At 67.5% G+C, this 17,595-nt stretch overlaps 1 protein-coding gene across 1 annotated transcript; it reads right to left on the bottom strand.

Moving 5' to 3' along the window:
- Positions 1-17,226, bottom strand: PFAS (phosphoribosylformylglycinamidine synthase). Its single transcript, XM_055727639.1, is given in 32 exon segments — positions 1-596; positions 947-1,099; positions 1,777-1,917; positions 2,756-2,870; positions 3,027-3,118; positions 3,451-3,661; positions 4,176-4,321; positions 4,878-5,003; positions 5,249-5,404; positions 5,828-5,911; positions 6,647-6,827; positions 7,641-7,871; positions 8,446-8,577; positions 8,798-8,911; positions 9,363-9,524; positions 10,141-10,202; positions 10,448-10,604; positions 10,694-10,767; positions 11,143-11,271; positions 11,803-11,934; positions 12,721-12,814; positions 12,816-12,850; positions 12,942-13,066; positions 13,507-13,556; positions 13,558-13,648; positions 14,195-14,300; positions 14,726-14,867; positions 14,869-14,913; positions 15,438-15,543; positions 15,955-16,093; positions 16,531-16,711; positions 17,119-17,226. Coding segments are annotated over 31 exon segments (4,053 nt in total). The 5' UTR covers positions 17,119-17,226; the 3' UTR covers positions 1-255.
- Positions 17,227-17,595: the final 369 nt, after the last annotated feature.

Below are 17,595 nucleotides of genomic sequence, written 5' to 3'. Positions count from 1 at the left end.
TGTGGGTCAGGTCTTTATGGGGCAACTGTGGGGCTGCCCCTTGGTTACGTCCATCTGTGGCTCCATCTGTGGGTCAGGTCTTTCTATGGGGCAGCCGTGGGGCTGCCCATGGGTCAGGGCCAGCCGTGAGGCCATCCGTGGGTCCAGTCCATCTGTGGGTCAGGTTATTTCTGTGGGGCAGCTATGGGGCTACCCCTTGGTTACATCCATCTGTGGGTCCGTCCGTGGGTCAGCCGGTGGGGTGAGGGGGGTCTCTCAGGACTCGCCGTGGGGCCAGCGCAGGCACCACTCGCAGGCGTTGTGGAACATGCGGAGCCAGGGGGCAGCGCCCCCCGCATCCCCCCCTGCCGTGGGGCGCCCCCAAGCTGGGGGCCACCAAGGCCATTGCCAAGGTCGCACCCCCCGCTCGGGGTGGGGCATGATGGCCAGGTGGCGGCCGCAGGGGGAGCAGAGGGCGGCCACCCCTCCCCCCGAGCCATTGGGGTTCAGGGGGTACTCAGTTGTGGGGTGCCCCACATCATCCACGTAGCGCAGGGGGACCAGGCTCCCCTCCAGCGCCGCTGCCAGTCCCCCGGCATCCCGGAACTGGAACCGGCCTGGGGGAAAATGGGGGCGGGGGGGGGGGGCGTCAGCACGAAGGCCAACGGGCCCCAGTGCACCCAGCACGACCAGTGCCCCAGTGTGCCCACTGCACCCAATGCCCCCAGTCTGCCCAGTGCACACAGTGTACTCCGAGCCCTCCCAGTGCGCCCACTGCCCCCAGAGCTCTCCCAGTGCCCTACCAGTGCGCCCAGAGCCCTCCCAAGCATGCTGAGTGCCCTCCCAGTTACCCCAGAGTGTGCCCAGTGCTCCCAGTACCCGCCCTGGCCCCACACCTGCAGTACTCCCCCCCCGGTCCCTATGCCCCCAGTGCCCCCCAGTGCCCCCCGTGCCCCCCAGCACCCACCTTCCCCGTGGGCCACCCAGACGCCCAGGCAGGCGCCCGCCATCCCCCGCAGCATCAGCGCCGGCCCCGGCTGCACCCGCACGGCCACGAACCTCGACTCGAACCGCCCCGACAGGTTGGGGCTCAGCACCACCGCAGGGGCAGCCCCTTCCGCTGTGCCCCACAGCATCACGGACCGCCCCCGGGGTCACCCCCCGGCCCCCCCCCCGGGGATACCCCCAGGGACACCCCCCTGCAGGGACCACCCCGGGGACACCCCTCCAGGGACCCCCAAGGGCCCCCACCAGAGACCCCCCCAGGGACACACGCTCCCCAAGGACCCCCAGTACCACCCCCACAGACCCCCCCAGGGACACATGCTCCCCAAGGACCCCCAGTACCACCCCCACAGACCCCCCCAGGGACACACGCTCCCCAAGGACCCCCAGTATCACCCCCAGGGACATCCCCCTGCAGGGACCACCCTGGGGACACCCCTCCAAGGACCCCCAAGGGGATACTCCCAGGGCCCCCACCAGAGACCCCTGCACGGACACACTCCCCTGCAGGGACCACCCTGGGGACACTCCTCTAGGGACACCCCCCCAGTGACACCCCCAGGGACATCCCCCCCCCCCCCCAGGGACCCCCTGTGTCACCCCCAGACACACCCCTGGGGACACCCCCAAGAAGCCCCCCCAGGGCCAGCCCCCCCCAGGAGACACCTCGCCCAGGGGCTCCCTGGGGACACTCCCAGGGACCCCCCCAGGGGACAGCCCCCAGAGGGACCCCGTGAGGACACCCCCACCCCCCAGGACACCCTCCCCGTGGGTGTCCCCGCCAGCACCCACCTTGGGGGGGCCCCACCCAGCCCAGCAGGGCCAGCAGCTGGCACCCATTGCAGACCCCCAGGCTGAAGGTGTCAGGGCGCCGGCGGAAGCGCTCGAGGGACCCCCGCACCCGCGGGTGGAAGCGCACGGCAGCCGCCCAGCCTTGGCGGGGGAGGCAAGAGAAACCGGGGGGGTCAGGGCACCCCGAAAATGGGAAGCCCAACACCCAGCACCCCAACACCTCCACATTCTCCCCCCCCAGCACCCACAAATTATCAGGAGTACCCCCAAAAGAGGGTCACCCCAAAGCCAGGCACCCCAAACCAGCAGCCCGGCACCGCCAAACCTGCCCTCTCAGCACATGGCACCCCAGCGCCAGGGGCGCCACAGAACCCGTCACCCCAAAACCTGGGCAACCCCAAACCAGGGACATCCTGAAAATGGGCACCCCAAACCAGAGGCACCCCAAAACTGGGGAACCCACAGAACCAGCAGCACCCCAAACTCAGGGCTGCTTCATCTCAGGGACACCCTGAATGCGGGGGCATCTCAACAGCGAGGCGACCAGAACCAGTGGCACCCCTAAACTGGAGCACCCCAAAAACAAGGGTACCCCAAAAAAGGGTCACCCCCAAAACCAGGGGCACCATGAACCAGCAGCACCCCAAAATCTGCAGTGCCCTAAAGCACAGTCACCCCAAAGCAGGGGCATGGTGAAACAGCAACACCCCAAAACCAGCAGCACCCCAAACCACAGCCACCCCGCACCAGGGACACCCCAAAACCAGCATCACCCAAAAACTAGGAACACCCTAAAGCCATGGGCACCCTAAAACAGGGACACTCCAAACCACAGCCCCCCTAAAACCACCGGGGACCCTCAGACCCTACAGGGGTCCCCCAAACCACCCCTCCCCGTCAAAGTACAAAGCCCCCTGGGGTTCCCCCCTGAAGCGCCCCCAGGTTTGAAATGGGGGGGGAGGGGTGTACCCCAACTTACCCTTGGCGGAGCCAAGGACATCGGCGTAGCTGAACCCCCCAACGAAGACGAGCCCCCGGAAGCCATCGAGGTTGGCGGAGCCTGAGCAGAGGTCCTCTGTCGTCACGTCCCACACCTGGGGACACCCCAACATCTGGGTCCCCCCGCACCTGGATACGAACGCCCAGATGCCTGGGACACCCCCCCCCCCCCCTCTCCGGCCACCTGCATCCCCCCTGGGACACAGATTGGGGGCGGGGGGGAACACGTGTGGACCCCCTGGGTTCCTCACCTGGAAGCCGGCCATGAGGAAGGCGGCAGCCATCTCGCGGTCCCCGTTGCTGCCCTCCTCCCGCAGCACGGCCACCCGTGGCCCTGGCAGCTCTGGGGGCAGCAGAGTCACCCCCCAGCTCCCCCAGGACTCCATGGCCCACCACGGGCCCCCAGACCTCCAGGAACCCCCATGTTCTCCTAGACTCCCCCTGCTGCTGAGACCCCCTGTCTTCCAAGACCCCCCTGATCCCCAGACCCCCATGGTCCCCAGACCCCCAGGGCTCTCCAGATGCCCATAACCACTCAGACCCCCATGATGACCCAGACCCTCATGATCGCCCAGACCCCCATGGTCCCTCAGAACCCCCAAACCACCATGCTCCCCCACGACCCCCCTGACCCCCATGACCTCCCAGCCCTGCCATGTCCCTCCATCCCCTCACCCATATGCCGGAGCAGGGGGGGCTCCTCGAGGTGGTCAAAAGTGAGGGTGAAGGTGGGTCCCTGGCGCCGGCGCAGCCCAGCCTCCTCCTGGGCCACACAGTCTGCGGCTGCCTGCTCCCGCTCCAGCCGGAAGCTGGTCTCCTCCCAGATGGCCCGCAGGTCCCCCACAGGCTCAGCCAGCATGGACACACCTGCCACCACCACCTGAACCTGCCACAGGGACACAGGGATGGTGAGGGACATGGCCACCACCACCTGAACCTGCCACAGGGACACAGGGATGGTGAGGGACATGGCCACCACCACCTGAACCTGCCACGGGGACATGGAGATGGTGAGGGACATGGCCACCACCACCAGAACCTGCCACGGGGACATGGAGATGGTGAGGGACATGGGGACATCGCCACCACCATGGCCATCACTATCACCACTGCATTCACACACACAGGACACAAGTACAGTCAGGGACCCAAGGACACCGCCATGGCCACCTCCTGTCCCACCATAACACCATGGGGACGCAGCCCTGGGGACACGGCCATGGCCACCTCCTGTCCCACCATAACACCATGGGGACGCAGCCCTGGGGACACGGCCATGGCCACCTCCCATCCCACTAGGAGACTGTGGGGGCATATTTGCAGGTCCACATCCTCAGTCACCTGCGCCCACAGGGCCAGCTAGGGCCTCCTGACACCCCCATGCCGCCCCGTCCCCTCACCATGGCGTCAGGCCCGTAAGGACCGCTGTGGCCAACAGGGACACAGCGCACACCGGCCTCCTGGTAGCGGCGGCAGATGTCCACGCTGGTGCCCACCGGCACCTCGAGCACCAGCCCCGGCTCCTCCGCGAACAGCACGGCCAGCGCTGGGGACAAGGGACAGCGGGGTGGAAGACTGTGACGTGGGACTTGGGGACATGGGATAATGGGGGCATGGGGACAGGGGGTAACAGGGATATGGGGACATGGGGACAGGGGACAGTGGGAATACGGGGACATGGGACAGAGAACATGAGGACATGCAGACATGGGACATAGGGGAAATGGGGATGTGGGGACACGAGGACACAGGGATGTGGAACATAGGGGACATGAGGACATGGGACAGAGGATATGGGGACATGAGGACATAGGGACGTGGGGATGTGATGGCATGAGGACATGGGGACAGCGGAGAATGGGGATATGGGAACATGAGGACACGAGGACATGGGACGTGGGGATGAGGCATGTGGGGACATGGAACATCTTTATGTGGGGGACAGGAGGATGTGGTGCATGTGACATGGGGACGTGGGAGGTGGGACATAGAGATGAGGGTTCTCCGGGGATTCCTGGGGATTCCCCAAGACGGAACGGTCCCCGGGGGTGGGGGAGGGGTCCCCAGGGTGGGGTGTCACCGAGGGGGTGACAGTGACTCACGAGAGGCATCGGAGGGCATGGTGGCGATGTCCACCTGGAGGCCACAGTTGCCGGCAAAGGCCATCTCCAGCAGGCAGCCCAGCAGCCCCCCATCGCTCACATCATGGCCCGCGCTCAGCCCCCGCTCTGGGGGGGCAGCGCCATCAGGGTCTGCCCCCACGTCCCCCCGCCACTCCCCACCCCAACTCAAGAGCACTCCAGGTCACCTCCTGTCACCCCAAATCCCCCCCACATCCCAATCCCCAGCCCCCAACCCCCACTGCTACCCCCCCTTTTGTCCCAGAATCCTCCCCCCCCAGCCCCTCCCCACCCCCCCCATATTCCCCCAACCCCTCGGGGAGGGGGGTTCCCCCAACCCCTCCAGCACCCACCTTCGATGAGGCGCTGGGTGATACGGAAGGCGGCGGCCAGGACCTCGGGGTCCTCCAGGTCAGGGCAGCTGTCCCCCAGCTGTGAGAAGACCTGGGCCAGGGCGCTGCCCCCCAGACGGTGCTGCCCCGGGCTCAGCTGCACCCACAGCAGGGCTCCTGGGGGACCCAGACATCCAGGGGGACGCACAGCACACCAAAATCCCTCCAAAGACACCCCAACCCCTCCCAGGAGCCACAGCACCCCAATACGTCCCCAGGGTGTCATCACCCCCACTGGTCACACAAAAATCCCCCCGAGCACCCCAAAATCCATGGAGGGTTCCAACCCCCTGCAATCACCCCAAAATGCACCCAGGGATCCTGGCCTGCCCCCACAGCACCCCAAAACCTCCATGGGGGTGGGCCTGGATCCCTGAGCCCCCCCAAAACCTCCCAGAATTGACAGGGCACCCCAAAGCCCCTATGGGGGTGCTCCTGGGTCCTTAAAAGCACCCCAACCCCCCCCCCGGGGTCACAGCACCCCCAAAACCCCTATGGGGCTCCTTAAAGGTACCCCAAATCTCTCCCTGGGTCACTGACCTTTCCCACCAGGACACTTGAGGTCAGGGGTGACGGTGGCCGTGATGTCAGGGCAGACGGCGTAGGCTGAGACCACCACGGTGCCTGGGCCGGGGTAGAGAGGTCAGCTGGGGTCACCAGGGGGCTGGGGGTCTTGGGGGGGTCATGGTGGGGCACCCATGGCCAAGAGCAGGGGTGTTGGCACCCATGGATCTCAGTGCCATGGTGGTGACATCCATGACTCACCACCATGGCGGTGGCACCCACGACCCAGGACCATTATGGTGGCACCCATGGGTCCCCTGCTGTGGCACCCACGACCCATCACCATGGCGGTGGCACCCATGGGTCTCCCACTGTGGCACCCACAACCCATCACCATGGCGGTGGCACCCATGGGTCTCCCACTGTGGCACCCACGACCCATCACCATGGCGGTGGCACATCATGGGTCCCCCGCTGTGGCACCCACGACCCATCACCATGGCGGTGGCACATCATGGGTCCCCCGCTGTGGCACCCACGACCCATCACCATGGCGGTGGCACCCATGGGTCCCCCACTGTGGCACCCACGACCCATCACCATGGCAGTGGCACCCATGGGTCCGCCACTGTGGCACCCATGACCCATCACCATGGCGGTGGCACCCATGGGTCCCCCGCTGTGGCACCCACGACCCAGGACCATTATGGTGGCCCCCACGACCCATCATCATTGTGGTGGCACCCATGACCCATCCCCCTGGCAGTGCCACCCCTGGGTTCCTCTGCCGCAGCAGTGACGGTGGGGCCCGTGACCCAGGACCACCCCCCACCCCGCCCTGGCAGCGGGACTCACCAGGCGCCAGAACGGTTTGGGTGCCGACGCGGGCGGCCATGCTGAGCGAGTCCTTGCCCCCATCGATGGCCACGCCGAGACGGTGCATGAGCCCCACCAGCCCCTCGCACGCTGTCACCAGTGCCCCACCCTCCGCCCCCACCTTTGCCCCCCACATCCAGTTCCCCGAGCACTTCACATCCTGGGGACACAGAGAAGACAGGGACACAGGGACATCAGGACCACACAGGGGGGACATGGAGATGCAGGGAACAAAGGGGACATGGGGACACAAAAGGACACAGGGCAAGGGGGGAGGGGACAGGTGAGAGCCATGGCACGTCCCAGCCCCCTCCCCCACTCCTGCCACCCTCGGCCCCCTCTGGTAGCTCCCAACCTCCCCTGTCACCTCCCACCTCATGGCTGTGGCGGTGTGGACATGACACGGTGACCACAGCCATGCCGTGGCCCCTGTGACTATGACGTGGGCCTGGTGACAGCGGCTCGGCCCCCACAGGAGTGACATGGGCCTGGTGGCTTCCATGGCCACGACGTGACCCTGTCATGGCCCCTGTGGCCATGGTATGGCCCTGGTGTGACAACGACATGGCCCCTGTGGCCATGGCAAGCACCCTGTGGCCTCACGGTCTCTAGCTGTGCCATGGCATGGCCGTGCCACAGTCCCCCTTGGCCAGGCCATGGCCATGCTGCGGTACCTGTGACCATGGCCGTGGCCCCATGACCCCGCCCTGTAGCCACATCATGGTCTCAGGACCACAACATGGCAAGGACATGACAGTGGGATGGTCCACGTGGCTGTGACATGGCCACTGTTCTATGGTGTGGCCATCCCATAACCATGCCGTGACCGTGTCATCGCTCCTGTGCCCAAGCCATGGCCCTGCCGTGGTGGTAGCATGTCCCTCACGGCATGGCCATCCCATGCCCACGCCAAAGCCATGCCACTGCTCCCACGGCCGTGCGGCGGCAGCGGTGGCAGTGGTGCAGTACTCACGCGGAGGTCAGTGATGCGGGCGAAGACGAGGTTGGTGAGGGCCTCGGTGAGGGCCAGGCGGGCGCCGGCGGCGGGATCCAGCAGGCCCTTGATGGGTTGCTCGCCCAGCGCTGTGGCTGCCCCCACCGTGTCAAAGTGGGACAGGGCCACCACAGCCACGTCGGCTAGTGGTGTGTGCAGGGGCCCTACGCACTGCTGCTGGGCCACCAGCCCCGTCACCGAGCGGTCCACCTGCCCCAGGGACAGCAGCATCAGCAGGGGACACAGGCCGGGAGGTGGCCATAGGGACAGGCTTTGTGGGGGACAGGGTGGGGACACGTTGGGGACACGGGTGAGATGCATCCTGGGGGGACAGGGACATGGGCCAGGGCAGTTCCTGGAGCGTGGCATTGACCGGGGGGACACAGAGCGGGACACTCCATGGAGGGACATGGCATGGGACACAAGGGGGACGCGGACACACTGGGAAAAGCATCAGGGACATGGAGGGGGATTGGTGACACCAAGAGGGACTGGTGACACAAAAGGTACCGGTGGCACAGAGGGGATCAGGGATGTAGAGGGCATTTGGGACACAGAGGGGACTGGTGGCACAGAGGGACACAGAGGGGGACACAGAGGAGACCATGGCCATGGAGAGGATCAGGGATGCGGATGGGACAGCGGCCATGAAGTAGGTTGGGGACACGGAGGGGACCGGGGACACTGAGAGGACCACAGCTGCCAGGGATGCAGGCCCAGGGGGGCCAGCTGGCGCCCAGGGGGACCCAGGGGGACATGGGGGGACACGTAGGGACACAGGTACCTTGTTGGTGAGGTAGCGCTTGCTGGCCACGGCCGGGAGCCGCAGGACCCGCTCCAGCACCTGCCGCACCGACAGCCCCGGGGGCAGCGCCAGCGGGCGCAGGGTGGGGGGCACCCGCTGCAGCACGAACTCCTGGGGGGCACAGGGGATGGGGACCCCCTCACCATGTGGGTCCCCATTCCCAACTGGAGGGTCCCCCTCCCCATTGAGGTGTCCCCATTGAGGTGTCCCCATCATCACGGTGGGCCTCAACCCCACTGGGTCTCCCCACTCCCAATGGGGGGATCCTCAACACCCAAGGGGTGTCCGTCAGGTCCCCGCAGCGACCCCCTGCCCCCTGCCCCCCCCTCACCTTGCGGGGCATCTTGCCCAGCACCCACTCAAGCTCCAGGTTGACGGGGGTGGGCAGCCCCTTGTGGGACCCCCCCTCGGGCACCGGTGCCTCCAGGTCATCCACCAGCACAATCTGGGGTGGGGGACGGGGGGGTGGCTCAGCGGGGCTGGGGCACCCCCAAACTGCCCCCCCAGGAACCTTCCTGCTCCCCAGAGACTCCCCCCAAAAGGACCTCATATACCCCCCAAAACTCCCCTTGCCCAACAGGGACCCCCAAAAGCCATCCCCCAGACCCCCCCCGTGTCCCTCAATCTCTCGAGGTCCCTCCAGGTCCATGTGTGCCCCCATGGCCCTGTGTGTTACTGTGTCCCCCGCATCCCCACGTCCCGTGTCCCCGTGTCCCCACGCCCCATGTCCAACACCCCCACGGTGACCCCCATGTCCCTGCACCGTGTCTCACGTCCCCATATCCCATGTCCCCCTTGTCACCACATCCCCAGATCCCATGTCTCCACACCCCCCACCCCCACACATCCCCAGGTCCCCCACACCATGTCCCCCGACCCCCTCTGTGCCCCCTTACCCGCCCGTCCCCGGTGATGGTCCCCACCACGCAGAGGGGGCAGCGCTCGCGGGCGGCCAGGCGACGCAGCATCCCCAGCCGGGGCGGCCGCACCAGCAGCGCGTTGGACTCCTGGTACTCGGCCCCCCACAGCTCCAGCACGCTCAGAGTTGGGTCCCCCCGCTGCCACCACCCGTGTCACCACGACTGGGGCACCGCGGGTGCGGGGAGGAGGCAGGGGGCACCGAGGGGACAAGGGGCACCAGGAGGGCACTGGGGTCTGGGGGGCATGGTGGGGATAGGGGTGCTGGGGGACCCTAGGGGACATGGGGGGTCCCTGAGGGCACCTGGGGGGGGGGGGGGAGCAGGTACACAATGGGATGTCGGGCATCCCATGGGCTTTTTGGGGCACCTGGGGGACACAGTGGGGGTGGGGTGCACCCGGGGGTGTCTATGGGGCTGGGGACATCCAAGGGTTCCCACAGGGAGGGGGGATGGGATGGGTGTCCTGTGGGTGCAGGGTCCTGGGTGGGGGGATCCTGGGGATGGGGGATCCTGGGGGGGGTGTTCCATGGGTACGGGCCTCCCATGGGGGCAGGGGGTCCTGCAGGGGGAGTGTCCCATGGGTGGGCGAGGTCCCATGGGTGGAGGTCTTGTGGATGGGAGGGGTCCCATCAGTGGGGGGTCCCATGGGTTGGAGTCCCGTGGGTGGGGGCTCCCATGGGTGGGGGTGTCCTGTAGAAGAGGGGGTCCCGTGGGTGGGAGGGGTCCCATGGGTGGTGGTGGGGTGTCCCAGTACCTGGAAGCGGCTGGCATAAATGACAGCCCCCGCTGGCTCGCTGAGCTCCTTCAGGACGTTCCCTGGGGACAGCAGTGATGGGGATGCTGCGGACCCCCGCCATGTGCCCCCACATTGCCCCATGTCCCCATGTCCCCGTCCCTCTCCCCCTGCTCCATGTCTCCATGTCCCCATGCTATTGCCACCAGCCCCCTGGTCACGGAGAGTGGAGACAGGGTTGTCATCACCCTGTGTCCCCCCACGTCCCCCTGTGACCCTGTTCCCCCCCGATGTCCCTATGACCCCCATGTCCCCCATGTCCCCGTACCGTTGCCACCAGCCCCCTGGTCATGGATGCTGCAGATGGGGTTGTCGCCCCCGCTCTCGATGCAGCCCCGCAACACCCGGTTCATCTTCTGCTCCATCTCAGCGTCCCCCCGCTGCACTGCCCCCGCATCCCGCTCCTCCGTGTTGTCCCCCTGCACCTGGGGACACCGCGGGGACACAGACCCACAACATGGGGACACCCCCCCCGATCCCCACAGCCCACCTCCTACTGGTCTCTCCCCCTTACCTGGATGGAGGAGGCAGCCCCTCCACCGACACCGATGCGGTACACAGGGCCCCCCACCTTCACCACCAGCATCCCTGGGGTGGGGGGACACGTGTGTGAGACCCCCCCAGGCCCCGCAAAGAGCTTGTGATTCCTGGGGGGGGGGGGGGATTTGGGGATCCTATGGTGGGCTATGTTATGGGGCTATGTTTGGGGGTCTCGTGGGGGTTTAGGGGTTCTGGGGGAAGTTGGGGGGGCCATGGGGATTTGGGGGTCTCGAGAGAAGCTTGAGAGTCCCATGGAGGGATCGGGGGTCCCAGGTAAGTTTGGGGGACCCATGGGGATTTAGAGGTCTGGAAGAAGTTGGGGGATTCTATAGGGATTTGGGGGTCCCATGGAGGGTTTGGGGGTCCCAGGGGAAGTTTGGGGGTCCCACGGAAGGGTTGGGGGTCCCAGAGCTGGGGTCTCACCTGGCTCAGGGGGCTCCTTGCGGACGTGGTCATCCTCGATGGCACCAATGCCACCACTGAACATGATGGGTTTGATCCACTCCCGCCGCTGCCCCCCCGGCAGCACCTGCCCGAAGGAGCGGGCAAAGCCTGGGGACAGCCCACGGTGTCACCTCCCTGCCAGCCCAAAGCCATCCGTCATGTGGCCACCACCCCAAGGGGGTCCCCAGGGGTCCCCCAAGGCCATGGAGGTCTCCAAATGCCCCTGAAAGGTCTTTAAACATCGCCAAGGTCCCCAAGGCAGAGCAGTGTCCCCAGGAACATGGGTGTCACCTAGAGGGTCCCCAGATATCCCAGAGGTCCCCAAGATCATGGAGATCTCCAGGAGTCCCCGAAAGGTCTTTAAACGTCCCCGAGGGTCCCCAAGGCCACGGAGGTCTTTGGGTGTAGGCTGGAGGGTCACCAAAATGTCCCAGAGGTCCCCAAGGCCATGGGATGTCCCCAAGGGTCCCCAGGATCTTTGGGTGTTCCTGGAAGGTCCCCAAATGTCCTTGGGGTCGCTAAAGGCTGCAGGTTGTTCCCAAGGGTCCCCAAGACCATGGAGGTCTTCAGTGTCCCTGGAGGGTGCCTGAATGTCCCCAGGGGTCCCCAAGTGTCCCCGGGGGGGGGGTCCCCACTCACCGGCCAGCACCGGCTCCCCAAATTTGTTGCCGTAGTCACTGGCCCCGTCGCTGGCCCCGATGGCGATTTCCAGAGGGCGGGCAAAGGACCTGGGGTACGGCTGCGCCCCGTCTTCCCACGGCAGCTCGTAGCCTGGGGCGGGGGGCAGACAGGGGGGTCCCCGTCTGGCCAGGGTGGGGGCAGGCTTGGGGGGGTCCCAGGTTTGGGGGGATCTCGGGGTGTTTTGGGGTGTTCAATGAAGTTTGGGGGGATCTCGGGGTGTTTTGGGGTGTTCAATGAAGTTTAGGGGAGCCTTGTGGAGGTTGGGGGGGGGCCCCCGGGAGTCGGGGGGGGGGGGGTAGGGTGCTTAAGGAATTGAGGGAGTTTTAGGGGGGGGTCATTGGGTTATTGGGGGTCTTGGGGGGTTCCCAGTGGTACTGGGGAATCCCAAGGGGAGTCTGGGGGGGGGGCAGGGGGTTATGAAGGGGTTGGGAGACCCCAGGAGTTGGGGGGTCCCAGGGGTCTGTTTGAAGGGGGCGGGGGGGGCGGTCCCTGGGGTATTGGGGGTCCCGGGAAGGTTTCTCAGGGTCCCAGGAGTATTGAGGGGGTCTGGGAAAGATGGGGGAGGTCCCAGATGCTTTACGGGATTGGAGGGGTTTGGGGGGGCATCTCAGAGGGGTCGGGGGGTCCCAGGGGGGTGGGCGGGGGGTTCCCTGCACTATACTGAGGGGCCCCAGGGGTCCTGTGGGGTTTAGGGGGAGTCTTAGGAGTACTGGGGGGTCCCAGGAGGTTTCGGGGGGGGGGGGGAGGGTGTCTCTGGATTACTGGGGGGCACCAAGGGGTCTGGGGGCTCCCCAGGGAGTTGGGAGGGTCCTGGGTGTTTTGGGGAGGTCCGGGGCGGGGGACCCTCAGGGCGTTGGGGGGTGCCGAGGGTCTCACCGGGGATGAGCAGGTTGCCGAAGCTGTAGCCGGCGGTGCCAGCGATGACATGGGCACCGCGGCCAGTGCACTGCACGTCCCGGATGCGGCCCCCCCGTCCCCGTCGTCGCCCCGCTGAACGGGGCCACAGCTGGGGGAGGGGGGGGGGGGGGCAGGTTAGGACACCCCCACTCCTCACGTCACCCCCACCCCCCCCCAGCCCCCTCCCCAACCCCACTGACCGGTGGGGAAGTTGTGGGTCTCGGCGGTGAAGATGACGTGGCGGATGGTGGTCCTCTTCTCAAAGGGGCTGGGCTCAGCCGGGTCCCGCGGCCACAGCGTCGTCACCGGCACACCCCGGATGGCGCTGCGGTGACAAGGGACATGTCACCCCCACCCCCCCCCGCCAGTGCCCGCGGTGGGGCCACACCGCAAGGCACAGGCATCCATGGGTGATGGAACCATCCCGGTCTGGGTGCCACCGTCACCCCTGGGCGAAGGGTCCCCCAAGCTCCATGCTGTGGGTAGCCCTGGGTGACAGGAGCCCCCCGTGCCCATGCCATGGCACCCGCGGGTGATGGAACTGCCCAACCTCCACACCATCATCACCCACGGGACCCCCAAACCCCCATGCCATGGCCTGACCTCCACATCATCATCACCCATGGCCCATGGGACCCCCAAGCCCCCATGCCATGAGCACCCACAGCTGATGGACCCTCACCCAAACTCCACACCACAGTCACCCATGGCCAAAAGCCACCCAGGGCCCTGGCATGGCGCTACGGGGGCACCCGGGGGTCTCACCTGCTGTTGTCGGAGAACTTGATGACGTTGTTGGGGTTGCTGGAGCTCTGGGGTCCCCATGATGCTCTGGAAGAGCGACTGTGGCTTCTCCTGCCCATCCACCACCAGCCGCCCCTTGAAGAACCAGTGGCGGCTGTGCTCGCTGGGGACACGGGAACATGGTCACAGGGGCAGCGTCACCACGGGGACGTGGGCACGGGAGGTGGCATCAATGGGGATGCGGGAACGTTGTCACGGGGGTGGCATCAACAGAGGACGTGGTCATGGGGAGGTGGCATCAACGGGGGACATAAGGGTGGGGACACGCTGGGGGTGACATGGAGGGACATTGTGGGGGTACATGAGGGGTCACATGGCAGGGCTGGGGGGGGGATGTCGGGGGGGAGCCACCAAAGCGGGGGGTCAGGGCTGTCCAGGGGATTTGGGGGGACAGCAGGGGATGGTCAGAGAATCGGGGGAGGGGGGGGTTGGGGAGTCACAGGAATTTGAGAAGTTGGGGAGTTCAGTGGGATTGGGGGGGGGGGGGGTCAGGGGTTGGGGGGGCACAGTGGTGCCAGGGGGGACTCGGTGGGGCTCGGGGAGTTTGGGGGTCTCCAGGGGATGGGGGAAGGCTCTGGGGAGAGCTGGGAGGTTGGGAGGTCCAGGGTGGGGGGACGTCAGAGGGATCTGGGGGGGCTCCGGGGGGCACCTGTTGGACTGGGCCAGGTCGAAGCACTCCACCGAGGTGGGGTTGCGGCCGGCGGCGCGGAAGAGGCGGGTGTAGTACTGCACGTCCCAGGGGTCGAAGGCCAGGCCTGGGGAGACACCAGTGTCCCCAAGGGTCCCCAGGGACACCCCTGCCACCCCCGCCGTGTCCCCCCCCAGGTCTCTCGACTCACACCCGGGCGGCGGTCAGCACCCTCCAGGGACACCTGTGTCCCCATGACCCCAAGTGTCCCCATGCCATCATCCCCTTGTCCCATGTCCTCCATGTCCCCACCACCCCATGTGCCATGTCCCCACGTTCTCATCTCCCATGTTCTCATGTCCCCTTCCCCCCATGTCCCCAAGCACCCCCATGTTCTCCACATCCTCGTGTCCTCTTGTCCTCCATGTCCCCATGTCCCCAAGCAGCAACACATTGCTCTGTCCCCCTAATTCCCTCATGTCCCCCCTCGTCCCCATGTCCCCAAGTACCCCCATGTCCCACATCCACCCATATCCCCCAGTGTCCCCCTACCCAGCTCACGGTCCGCCTGCTCCAGGGCCTGGGGGCCACCCCCCAGGACGTCGATGGTGGTGACAGGGACCGGGCACACGGGGACCTCGAATGTGGCCAGTGGCTCCGGGTAGAGCTGCTCCGTCATGGGGTCCCGCAGCGCCCGCCCCAGCCGCCCCGCCGCCCCCCGCCGGCGGCTGCCCCTCGAACTGGGGGAGACATGACCCCACACCGTGTCGTCCCTCAGCCTGGTGGGGACCCCCGTGGGGGCTCTCCCAGACAGGGGGACACAGGGAAAACCAGAAAGTAGGGGACACCAGGAGCCCAAGGACAGGTGGACACTGTGACCCCCCCAAGAACAGATGAGTGGGGGGGAGGGCCTGGGGACAGGGTAATACGGGGACCCCCAGGGAAAAACAGGGATGGGTGGGACATGGGGACCCCAGGGGACAATGGGACCCTTGAGACAGCCAGAGATGGGGGGACCCCCAGGGCCACAGGGAACCCCAGGGCCAGCCAGGGTCAGGGGGACCCCTGGGGCCACAGGACCCCTGGGGACAGGGGGACCACCAGAAGAACTGATGTTCCCCATGTCCCCAATGCCCTCAATGCCCCCAGTGCCCTCAATGTCCCCAATGTCCCCAGTGCCCTCGATGTTCCCAACGCCCCCCAAGCCCCCAGCGTCCCCAGTGCCCCCAGTGCCCCCCATGCTGTTCCCACCCCCGGTGCCCACCTGGAGCAGGAGGCGGCGGGAGCGCTCCAGGCGCTGCACGCGGCTCAGCCCGGCCGCCCGGCAGAGGGACACGGCGTTGGTGGAGGCGGCCGTGGAGACCCCCAGCCTGCCGGCACCCACAGCACCCATGGGACACCCCCAGGACGCATGGGACCCCCAGCTCCCATGGGAACCCACCCCCCCAGGACCCCCCACACCCATGGGACACCTACTCACACCCATGGGAAACCCCCAGGACGCATGGGACCCCCAGCCCCCATGGGAACCCCAACATCCATAGGACACACCCCCCCCCCAGGACCCCCCCCACCCACGGGACACCTACTCACACCCATGGGACCCCCAGCCCCCATGGGAACCCCAACATCCATGGGACACCCGCCCCCCCAGGACCCCCCCCACCCATGGGACACCTACTCACACCCATGGGACCCCCAGCACCCATGGGACAAACCCCAGGATGCCTGGGAGCCCCCGCCAGGCCCCCCCGCACCCATGGGACACCCCCTCCCCTTACCTGGGCCCAATCTCCAGCAGCAGGTGGGGGCCCCGGGGGCGCAGGAAGCTTTGGGGGGCCACCTCGTCCCCCTCACCCAGGGGGGACCCCAGGAGCCAGCGCAGGATCCGGCCTTCCTCCGCGTCGGGGGGGGTCTCCCCTGCACAGCACAAACACTGGCACTCCCTCCCCCAGCCAACCCCCCCCAGCCATTGCCCCCCCCTCCGCAGAGACCCCCCAAACACCCCTCAATGCACCCCAACACGCCCCAGCCACCCCCCCCCCCCCAGCCCTCTGAGACTCCCCAAAGTCCCCATCAGCCGCTGACTGCCCCGGACCCCCCGTCCCCTGCCATGTCCCCGTGTCCCCCCCATCCCCCCATGTACCCCCACCTGTCCCCCAGGTCCCCAGATCGCCCAAGCCCTCGTGTCCCACCATGCCCCCGTGTCCACCCAGGTCCCCAAAGCCCCCCGCACCCCATGTCTCCCCCCCTTGTCCCCCACCATGTCCCCCCATCCACCCTGTCCCCCACATCCCCATGTCCCCCCCTGTCCGTGTGTCCCCCCCATCATCACCCCGCCCCCCCCGCCCCCATACCGTCCCAGGCCAGGTAGTAGCAGAGCTCGCAGGTGACAGCGGTGACTCCCGGCTCCACAGCCCTGGCCACCCGCAGGGGGGACCCCAGCCCCAGCCCTGAGGGGGCCCCCCCGGCCCCTCCCCCCGAGCCCCCCACCCGCTCGGGGGGGCCTGGCCGCACGTAGAACCGCAGCAGCTGCATCTGGGGGGGGGGGGAGGGGACAGGGACAGAGGGTGGGAAGGGGCCCGGACACCGGGGGACCCCCCAGGTATCCCCAGACGTGGGAACACCCGGAACCCCCTCCCAAAATTCGGGAACCCCAACTCCCAGGGGGCCCCTAAGCCCGGGGAACCCCCAAAGGACCCCTAAAACCCGGGGAACCGCCAAACCTCAGGGACCCCCAAACCCCCATGGACACCCACCCCCCCGGGCACCCCCCCGGGGATCCCCCCGACCACCACCGCGGGCCCCCCCCCTTACGTCACTAAGGGGTTCCCCCTCCTACGTCACAACAACGCCCCGTACCACGTGGTGCAACCCACGCGGGACCCGGGACACCCCCCCGGGGTCCCCCCCACGTCACGCCGCGTCACGCGTGACACACGCACCCCGCAACGCGCGCGCTCCGCAGCCTCCGGCCCCGCCGCCGCCGCGAGACCGCCAGGAGCCGGGGGGGGAGGGGAACGGGGGGTGACCCCCCTGCCCCCGCCCCCTGCAGCTGGTGGGAGCCGGCCGCCCCTCCTCCCCCTCCACAGCCATCGGGGGGGGGGGGGCGGGGAGGAGGAGGAGGAGGGGGAGGGGGGCCCATCCCCCACCCCACTGTGGCATCCAACCAGGTGAACTGGTCAGTGCCCCTCCCCCCACGCCGCGAACCCAGGTGTCACGGATGGGGGAGGGGACAGACACCCACCCACCCCAAAACCCCCCATGGAGTGGAGGGGGGAGCCGGGTGGGGGAGGGGACAGGCCCCCCCTCACCCCACACCCCCCCCCATGGAGGTTCAGGGGGAGCACCCGGGGCGGGGGGGGGGGTCCGGCTTTCTGCCTCCCCACCCCCATCCCATTGGCTTAGCGGTGGGGGAGGGG

The sequence above is a fragment of the Falco cherrug genome, chromosome 15, assembly GCF_023634085.1.
Source record: "Falco cherrug isolate bFalChe1 chromosome 15, bFalChe1.pri, whole genome shotgun sequence".
In the NCBI taxonomy this organism is placed as follows: domain Eukaryota; kingdom Metazoa; phylum Chordata; class Aves; order Falconiformes; family Falconidae; genus Falco; species Falco cherrug.
Note: the sequence above shows the minus strand (reverse complement) of the source record. Positions and strands in the feature narration are given on the sequence as shown.